Source organism: Xyrauchen texanus, chromosome 11 (assembly GCF_025860055.1).
Source record: "Xyrauchen texanus isolate HMW12.3.18 chromosome 11, RBS_HiC_50CHRs, whole genome shotgun sequence".
Lineage (NCBI taxonomy): Eukaryota > Metazoa > Chordata > Actinopteri > Cypriniformes > Catostomidae > Xyrauchen > Xyrauchen texanus.
In genome coordinates, this window is record NC_068286.1 from 31,394,570 (window position 1) to 31,405,142 (window position 10,573).

At 38.7% G+C, this 10,573-nt stretch overlaps 1 protein-coding gene across 1 annotated transcript; it reads right to left on the minus strand.

The window, feature by feature from the left end:
- Positions 1 to 909: 909 nt before the first annotated feature.
- Positions 910 to 10,152, minus strand: blzf1 (basic leucine zipper nuclear factor 1). Its single transcript, XM_052137453.1, has 7 exons — positions 10,110 to 10,152; positions 9,186 to 9,283; positions 8,621 to 9,057; positions 7,276 to 7,475; positions 4,936 to 5,064; positions 4,597 to 4,813; positions 910 to 3,068 (listed from the first exon to the last, which is right to left on the minus strand). The coding sequence occupies exons 2-7, from the start codon at positions 9,208 to 9,210 to the stop codon at positions 2,883 to 2,885; spliced, it is 1,194 nt and encodes a 397-aa protein (XP_051993413.1). The 5' UTR covers positions 9,211 to 9,283; positions 10,110 to 10,152; the 3' UTR covers positions 910 to 2,882.
- Between the last annotated feature and the right edge of the window lie 421 nt (positions 10,153 to 10,573).

Below are 10,573 nucleotides of genomic sequence, written 5' to 3' on the forward strand. Positions count from 1 at the left end.
TGTTTGTTCAATTGAGACATAAGGGGGTGATTTCAAAGCATTTTGAAAGTGACACACTTCCTTCTGCCAGTTGGTGGCGCTATAACTTTGACTCACAATAGTCACATCCATGCGATCGGCCTCTTACAGCGAACACACCGCTGAAGTTTCATCGAGATCTATTAATGTATGCAGAAGTTATAACACTCTGACTGTTTCTCGTTTCTCGCCATCATTTCGTTTCCTCGCCACGGCCAAACCGTTAGAGATATCAAAAATCTGCCGGCAATTTTTCATGCTCAATGTCTTGACTTCATGCTGACCGAGTTTGGTGGCGATTGGTGGAATTCTCTGGGAGGAGTATTCCAAATTCCATTGCGTGCGTTTTTCAAACAACCCTAAATAGACGGTTTCCTGTTGGTCTGGGGTAAAAAGTAAAAGTATGAAGGATATATGAAACGATGAGATCTATATGTGTACCCAGTTTCATATTATTACATGCAAGCGTGTTTGAGTTATAGACCAAGTTTTCGGACCCTGTTCCAGGGGGCGCTGTCGAGCCCCCCTGCCACGCCCGGGTACCAGCTTCAGCCCGGCCCTAATGACCGCAGGTTCTGACCCGTGTGCAAAGTTTCAAGAGTTTTTGAGCATGTTAAGAGCCCCAAAAGTGCCCCGTAAGTCGTAAAAAAAAAATAATAATAATAATAATAATAATCCTAACGAAAACAATAGGGTCCTACGCACTTTGTGCTTGGGCCCTAATAATAATAATAATCCTAACGAAAACAATAGGGTCCTACGCACTTTGTGCTTGGGCCCTAACTAGCAGGTCCTTCATTTGCTTTTCATCTAACAGAATCACCAGATGTATAACATTCATTCTTTGCTCTGACAATTAGACAGACAACATTTATTAATTATCTTATTTAATTAGTATGAGAGGGAAAATACATGAAAAACAAATCCGTTTGACTCTGGAAAATTTATTTTGGTCATTTGAAAAGAATATTTTAGAGAAAATATTACTAATGCTTTAAAAAAAGATTTTACACTTTAATTTGCAGAAAAAAAAAACAAAAACAAAATTATTGCCTCATAAAATACAGAAAGAAAAAGTTCAGCTGATGAGATGCTTGAAGTATCAAACATGTTAAACTGCAACTACAGGGCAACTGCGAACATACACACATCCACAACACTGTGCAATTGAATTCACTGCATCATCCATGTTCACTCAATGAGTGAGAATAATTAACCCGAAACAATGCTTCCAAACAATACAAAATAAATACTTCCTATGGCATAGTCAGATAAACAAGCTCATAAGTCAAATTTGTACAAAACAAAAGCAATAAGCATAACAGATATATGAAGATAAACAGTCTCCGCATCTTTCCAATATTAAATCTACATGCTTTAAATTCTACAAGACTGAATCAGCAGTCACAAGGTAATTCAACAGCACTTACAATTCATGTCGTTTTAAACTCGTATGACTGTAATTGCTACTGTGGAACACAAAAGGAAATGTTCAGCAGAATGTTCACGCTGCTTTTTTCCAAACAAGAGTAAGGCTTTCAGTGTTTAATGACTCAAATTTAGGTCAACCCCACAGACAAATCATATGGACTACTTTAATGATACTTAAATTATGTCCTTTTATGAGCTTGGCAATCTCTAGACATGGTCTGCTTTCATTGTATTGCAAAGAGCAACTTGAACATTCTGCTAAACATCTCCTTTAGTGTTTCATGAAAAAAAAGGAAGTCTGGTTTGGAACTAAATTAGGGTGAGAAAATGACAGAAATTTAATTTTGGGGTAACTAAATCTTTCCAGCTAAATTGCTCTGATCTAAAATTCTCAAATATTTTTTTCAGTGTCATTAATAAAAAGAGTTGCCATCCATTTATAACACTTGTCATTCTCATTTACTCACCCTCATGGCATCCCGGATGTTTACAACTTTCTTCTGCAGAAGACAAATTAAGATTTTTAGAAGAATGTTTCAGCTCTGTTGATCCATACAATGCAAGTGGACGTGTCCAAAACTTTGAAGCTCCAGAAAGTACATAAAGGCAACATAAAAGTAATCCATACGACTCCAGTGGTTAAATCCATGTCTTCAGAAGCAACTATATTCATGCATATCACAACCTACTGGGCAGGGAGGAGAATTACAGTTAAAAATGACTTAAATATTTATTTGTTTCTCACGCTCACCTATTATAACACTTCAGAAGACAAGGACTTAACCACTAGAGACATATGGATTACTTTTATGCTGCCTTTATGTGAATCTTAGACCTTCAAATTTCTGGCCACCATTCACTTGCATTGTATGGATTAGCAGAGCTGAAATATTCTTCTAAATATCTTAATTTGTGTTCTACAGAGGAAAGAAAGTTGTAAACATCTGGGATGCCATGAGGGTGAGCAAATTATTCATGTAAATGGATCAAATGAGTTGAAGAGACAGTAACTTATAAAACATTATCTCTTGTCATTCAAAGCTCCACAGGTGCACCGGGTGTGTGAATGAGGTGTTACTGGGTGTTTTCTTTGGTATTATGGTGAAAATAGGTCATAAAACTAAGACATCATGTGGTTCATAAGATTTGATCTAATGAAAAGATAATTAGCAGATAGTACTCAGAATGCAACAAATAATACTGAATGATAATGGTTTCAGTACTCTAATATTATGGAGCATATTGTAAAATCCATTTTCCATCATACCTTTGATCAGTAACTATAAAACAAACAAATGCTTTAGTTTAGAAATTCTCAGACTGAATGTAAAAGTAAAAATATGAACTTTGAGTGTCAGTCAAACAGAATATAATGTTGATCTATGAGTTGTTCTGACCATTTATAATATAATTTGACCCGCAGTACATCTGATCTATAGCACAATGAGTTCTCCATTACAGCGTTCACAGCAGTTGAAGGTGATGTTCTCATAGCGGGTGTACGGGTGAAATCGGCCAATGCTTTTCTTATTGGGCAAGAACGGAGAAGGTACCGGGTCAGATGTGGATGCGTCACCTTCCTTTTCAGAGCAGGATATAGGGTCCAGACTCCTGAGGACCTGAAGAGAAATTATGAAGAATCATGAAGGCTTTCAATTAATCTTCACTAACCTGTCAACACACACCAGAGGACTTCAGTGGAACCATCTATAGAACTAAAAACTATTGTGATTTTCCTCATATTTTAGTTTTGGTGGTCAAAAGGAATATTCAGGGTTCAATACAAGTTAAGCTTAAACAACAGCATTTGTGGCATAATTTTGAGAAGCACAAATTATTTCAACTCGTCCTTGCATCAATTCTTCTGTTAAAACACATTCTCATCATTTGAGCTGTAAAGTTGTTTAAATCGTAATTTTTACAGTAGTTTTAGGTTTTACATTGTTATGTTGTCACAGTAACTAAACTCAACAAAAAAATAAACAGGCCTCAGTCCAGCCTCTCTCAGCCCATTGCGGACAGTCTGAGCACTGATGGAGGGATTGTGAATTCCTGGTGTAACTCAGGCAGTTGTTGTTGCCATCTTGTACCTGTCCCGTAGGTGTGATAGTCAGATGCACCGATCCTGTGCAGGTGATATTACACGTGATCTGCCACTACGAGCATGATCAGCTGTCCTTCCTGTCTCCCTGTAGCGATGTCTTAGGCGTCTCACAGTATGGACATTGCAATTTATTGCCCTGGCCACATCTGCAGTCCTCAGGCCCCATGCATCACGCCTAAGGCACGTTCACGCAGATGCGCAGGGACCCTGGGCATCTTTCTTTTGGTGTTTTTTATAGTCAGTAGAAAGGTCTCTTTAGTGTTCAAAGATTTTATAACTGTGACCTTAATTGCCTACCGTCTGTAACCTGTTTGTGTCTGAACGGCCGTTCCACAGGTGCAAGTTCCTTAAATGTTTATGGTTCATTGAACAAGCATGGAAAATATTGTTTAAACCCATTACAATAAAGATCTGTCAAGTAATTTGGATTTTTACAAAATTATCTTTAAAATACAGTGTCCTGAAAAAGGGACGTTTCATTTTATTTTTAGGTAGTAAAATTAGCTTTTGAAAAACTTTGCACAGAATGTAAACATTACTAAGTGATATTGTCACACTAAAATCATGTTCTAATCATGTAAAATCTATTTGAATACATGCTAGTAGTGGAAGACATTTTCTTTGGTAGATGATTTGTATAAGCTCTGATTCACTTTGTTCTTCACTCAGCGCTAGAAAGAAGCTTGAAAGATTTGAGCAACCTCCACTACAAACTCACATTTGTTCTTTCTTCGAGTTTGCTAAAAATACTGTATATTTGCGCCATTGATTTTCCAGGGAACACACATACTGATGTATAAATTTATACAGCTTGAATGCACTGTAAGTCGCTTTGACTTAAATCGTGATTTGATTCACTTATGTCACTTAATCATACTTGCAATTAAATTTAATCCATGTATAACGTTACAGTTCCAAATAAAGCGTTTTATTTACTCGCCAATGGCAATTTTTGGTCGGTGTAAATTTTGGATCCAATACAAATATCACGGTTCCAAAGGAAATATGATGGAGCTCATTACAGAATGCTCTTAGTCTGGTACCTTCTCTGCCATCTTCTCAGCTGGTGTGTTGCAGAGTTCTGAATTCTGTGTTTTCTTTACACTAGTGCCGCTCACATTGCCCAAAAGATGGGAGTTGATGGCATCAGCGAGTTTGTGATTGGCTGCCGCGAGTTCTCCAGTGCTAAGCGGCTGTGCACTGGGATAATACGTCTGCTGTCGGCCCCACTGCAACGAGACCAGAAGCTGCTCCAGAGACCTGCAGAACAGAGAACAATCACAGCTTTATCCATCAATACATGATCAGAAAAAACATTTTCCACAAAAAATGTAAAAAATACAGCTTTGTTCATATAATTTCTCTTTGTCAGTGCGTGTTACCTGTGTGTGTGCATCATATCTCTGGAGAACTCATCTCTCTCTCTCAGTAGATCTTGAATGGCACATTGAGCGTCTCTGGTCTGACGATGTAGAGCTGCTCTAGCATTGGTCAGTTCCTCTGCCATCACCCTACAGGACAACATCAAGTACTGTATATGTATAATATGAGGGTTCGACAATAAGGCTGGTTTGGGCCAGTTGACGGAAGTCCAGCTTTTTCACTAAATCATACATTCACTGTGTAAATGTGTTGTTATGCCATAGAAATGTAAACATTGGCATTTCTGTGATGTATTCTGCTGATTTACACTTTTCACCAAGGTAATATGATGTTGCTGGCTAGGTTTTGTTAATATTGTGGGAATGTGACTTGTGATAATCTTGGAAGCATGAGTAAAATGGCTTGAAAATGACAAACAAATCAGTAATGTTTGCATTGTGTCCCATCACTTTCCAGCAAAGGTAGTTTTTCTAAAGAAAACGTAATATTTAATGAAAATATACAGTGCATCCGTAAAGTATTCACAGCGATTCACTTTTTCCACATTTTGTTATGTTACAGCCTTATTCCAAAATGGATTAAATTTATTATTTTCCTCAAAATTCTACAAACAATACCTCATAATGCCAACGTGAAAGAAGTTTGTTTGAAATCTTTGCAAATTTATATAAAAAAAAAAAAAAAAAATCACATGTACATAAGTATTCACAGCCTTTGATCAATACTTCGTTGAAGCACCTTTGGCACCAATTACAGCCTCAAGTCTTTTTGTGTATGATGCTACAAGATTGGCACATATATGTTTGGGCAGTTTCTCCCATTCTTCTTTGCAGGACCTCTCAAGCTCCATCAGGTTGGATGGGGAGCGTCTGTGCACAGCTATTTTCAGATCTCTCCAGAGATGTTCAATCGGGTTCAAGTCTGGGCTCTGGCTGGGCTACTCAAGGACATTCACAGAGTTGTCCAGTAGCCACTCCTTTGTTATCTTGGCTGTGTGCTTAGGGTTGTTGTCCTGTTGGAAGCTGAATCTTCACCCCAGTCTGAGGTCCAGAGCGCTCTGGTGCAGGATGTCTCTGTACATTGCTGCATTCATCTTTCCCTCGATGCTGACTAGTCTCTCAGTTCCTGCCGCTGAAAAACATCCCCACAGCATGATGCTGCCACCACCATGCTTCACTGTAGGGATGGTATTGGCCAGGTGATGAGCAGTGCCTGGTTTCCTCCAGACATGATGCTTGCCATTCAGGCCAAAGAGTTCAATCTTTGTTTCATCAGACCAGAACATTTTGTTTCTCATGGTCTGAGAGTCCTTCAGGTGCCTTTTGGCAAACTCCAGGAGGGCTGTCATGTGCCTTTTACTGAGGAGTGGCTTCCGTCTGGCCACTCTACCATACAGTGCTGCAGAGATGGTTGTTCTCTGGAAGGTTCTCCTGTCTCCACAGAGAAACGCTGGAGCTCTGTCAGAGTGACCATCGGATTCTTGGTCACCTCCCTGACTAAGGTCCTTCTCCCCCAATCGCTCAGAGTCCTGGTGGTTCCAAACTTCTTCCATTTACAGATGGAGGCCACTGTGCTCATTGGGACCTTCAATGCTGCAGACATTTTTCTGAACCCTTCCCCTCTGCCTCGATACAATCCTGTCTCGGAGGTCTACAGACAATTCCTTGGACTTCATGACTTGATTTGTGCTCTGACACGCGCTGTTAACTGTGGGACCTTATATAGACAGGTGTGTGCCTTACCAAATCATGTCCAATTAAATGAATTTACCACAGGTGAACTCCAATCAAGTTGTAGAAACATCAAGGATGATCAGTGGAAACAGGATGCACATGAGCTCAATTTTGGAGTGTCATGGCAAAGGCTGTGAATACTTATGTACATGTGACAGTACATATCTTGACTGTTCAAATGAAGATTGCGATAAATCTGAAAATGAACATTTAAAATAATAACATGTAAATTGTTTGTAGTGGGGTCAGTAAAACGTTGGCAGGGCAATTTAAAATGGAAACTACCAGGCCAGCATAAAAAAAATCTAAATGTTGAGCCTTGAATACACAATTACATATAATGAATGACTGATTTTACTTATCAAAACCCAAGAAGTATACAAAAAAAAAAGAAAGAAATTTCCACTGAGAGTCTTGGGTACAGTATTTTTTTATATATATATATTTTTTTTAACTTAATTGTATTAACAATTAAGTAATGAAATGCATAATCCTCTCAGTTCCAGGCAGATACAAAAATCATTAACATGAAAAGATGAAAGATTAAAAAAAAAATAGAATAAAACATGTGAACACAGCAGATGTTTCTCATAACGTGTGTCTCACCTGCTGGCGAGGAATTTGCTCCTCCAGACATCACACTGAATGCTCATGCGCTCCAGCTGCTCGGCGGTGTGCGCAAGGTTTCGTCCTAGAGCCTCGTTTTCCAGGATCAGCTGGTTTTTTTCTCGTGCGAGTCGCTCAAAGTGATACTGGAGATCATCACCAACTGATGCCACCAGCAGCTTCTTCAGCTCTCTGTTGACCTACATGCACACACACAAAACACACAGGAGACGAATGAACAGTGAAAGACACATATTTTAGATATTACTAAATATTTTAAAGTTGAGCATTACTGGGGGCCTGGGTAGCTCAGCAAGTATTGACACTGAATACCACCCCTGGAGTCACGAGATTGAATCCAAGGAATGCTGAGTGGGGTGGGGTAACTTCCTTGTGGTCGCTATAATGTGTGGTTCTCGGTGGGGTGTGAGGCGAGTTGTGCGTGGATGCCGTGAAGAATAGGGTGGGCCTCCACACGTGCTATGTCTCCGCAGTAACGCGCTCAACAAGCCATGTGATAAGATGCACAGATTGACGTCTCAGACGTGGAGGCAACTTTGAGGTGCCACCATGAGGACTTAGAGCGCATTGGGAATTAGGTATTCCAAATTGGGAACAAATATTTTGTTTGTTATTGGAAAGTCTAACTTTTGGAATATATTTTTTTGCTTTGTTTTGTTGTTTGCAATGCCAAATGGACAATAAATGGATTGGCAAAAGCACGCATCAAAACCAGACTTCTAAAAACCATCTGCGTCCCTACACTGACCATTACTTAAAAAAAGTCACTATACAAATGTATGAAAATTTCCTTGATAAGAAATCACACATGTAAAATTCCCTGATATTTAAAGACTTTCAGTGAACATGGAAACCCTGATACCAACCTTCACTATGGCAAATAATCACAATAAAAAATGCTTCCGCCAATGTAATAGTTATTTAGACTAACTGTATGGGATTTTATAGAAGAGTCAAGACTTGACAAATTAATTTAGTGTCAAAATGATATGCGGTCGCAGTCAAATAGACTATTTTATAACAGCCTTAAATGTGGCTCATCCAATCAGATTTAAGAGAACTATACATTTTATAAGAAAAGAAAATTGTTCTTTAGAAATCAAAATAGAAACAGATTTGAATGTAACTGATAATTTAATAGTGTATAGTGTATGAGATACTTGAATCTAGCACAGCTATATAAAACTTTGGTTGCCTGGAACAGCAGTTAATTACACTACTAATCACCAATCCGTTTGACAAAATAATCTCTCCTCCGCAGTGTAGTTTTTCACTGATGATCAACATGCTGTTTAATAAAGCATTGATTGCGTGAGTATCTCACCTCTGTCTGCACGCGCAGCTGGTTTGAGAGTCCCTCTTTATCTTGCAGCAGACGCCGTTCCGAGTTCTGCAATTTCTCCAGCACATTCCTGTAATCCAGGGGTTCAGGAGAGGGTGAAGGTGGGCGCTCATCCCCATGCTGAGGTGACCCTTTCTCATCACCCTTACCCTCAGTGTGGAGCCCTGTACGTGCGCTGCGGGTGATAGCGGACCGGGGAACCATGATCCTCACAGCCTCCACCTCTATGCATGCATCTCTGCTCACCTTCCCCAGGTGTAAAACCCCCGGTGACTGCTGTGATGTGACAGCAGCCCTAGGACTGAGCTTTGGAGTGGCGATCTTCAAGAGCGGGGACTCTGCAGAGATCTCAGGGGCCATCACCGGTTTGTCCGTCTCCATGCCATCGCCGGGGCCGCGGACTGCCACAACGGCTAAACCTGAAACAGCGGATATCTGCTTTAGAGCTAGCTGAGAGTGAAGCTGCATTTGCATACCTGTGAAGCTCAGGTGCTGTTTAGACTAGGTGATGTTTAAATAGCAGGAATGTAAACAGCATATTTTTTACCTTTCATGGCGGCATCAACAGACATGACTGCAGAGGATTGTTATGTTACAAGCAGTCTGCCTTTGAATCTCTCCCAGTCTACACACTTCCTTTATATCCTATAAGGGGAAAAAAGTTTTAACCAAACATATGCCAACATTTTTTTTTTTACAAATGTATGTATTTTTCTCAGTCAAATGAATCGAGCACTTCGACTTGGTCTCAAACTTTGAAGCACACCTATGATTTTCAAAAACTATTACATGTACATTAGTGTTATTTAGTGTAAACAGCTAACCAGATCAGACTTTCATTTTGGATTTGATAGTTTCATGAGGGAACTACTAGTACAAAATAATAACAATAATTTAGAGATCCATGTTAATAAAAATAAAAAAAAATCAGATATGTTGTGTCTAGCCAAATCAGATTTATATTTTATGCCTAATATGCCATTAAAGACTGACCTTTGTTTACATTAATTCACAATATTATTCTAAAAAATAATCAGAATTAGCGAGACGTGTATGTATACAGTAAATCATGAATTAATCCATTTTTATGTAACAGGTCAAACTAGTATGCAGTAATACACGTTGATATCCAGTTAGCTGTTTACAATGTTTAAAAACGAAACTAGACAACTTACCCGTGAAGCGAATAAGCGTCTACAGTGAATGTCTCATAGAAATATTAAGATTATTTCTTCACAACATAAACAAGAGATGATAAACACATTTGTTGACCTTTCCTCTTTGTTTATCTGAGTAGATTGTTTATCTGGTTAATTTGTGGCCGGTTTGCTTAATTAAAACAATCGGTCAATAGTAGTCGAGTGATGTTATGTTAAACAGAGACATAAAACGAAATAGAAAAATCAAGAAAACATTAAACAAGTCACTAAATGCAAACTAATGATATTTGATGGTGAATTTGGCCACGTACCTCACCGCCTCACTCGAGCTGTGTCCATGTTGAAAACGGAAACAGCTGAAGAGGACGGAACGGATGTGTTCGGTTCATGTTTCCAGTGGAGGGAATTATTTTTTTTTTTCAAATACAAACATTTATGGCATATTTGAACGATCATTCATTTGTTTTTCGTGTTGATACAACGTTTTTATAAAAAAATAAATAAAAAAAGGAAAGACTTATTTTATTCTAGTAACATAAACCAGTTTAAGGCAGAAAAACGTTTCAGGGCATTTCTGTCTGTCATCCATTGAAGAGATTTTGCAAATAGCTTCAGATCATTCTTCCATCCGTTGAAATGGGGTTTAATCTTTAAATATTTACATCTGTGGATAAAGTGTTTACCTAAAACCATCAAGTTATTTACAAAAAATCCTAGGGTCTTATCATTCAAAAACACTCCAACTTTAACTGAGATCACATTCAAAGGATGTAGC

Excerpts from the sequence above, each read along its gene's own strand:
- blzf1 (XM_052137453.1), bottom strand. The coding sequence starts at position 9,210 with ATGTCTGTTGATGCCGCCATGAAAG. Across the intron at positions 5,065-7,275 it reads AGCAAATTCCTCGCCAGCAG|GGTGATGGCAGAGGAACTGA; the intron begins GTGAGACACACG and ends GTTGTCCTGTAG. Across the intron at positions 3,069-4,596 it reads CTGAGAAGATGGCAGAGAAG|GTCCTCAGGAGTCTGGACCC; the intron begins GTACCAGACTAA and ends ATTTCTCTTCAG.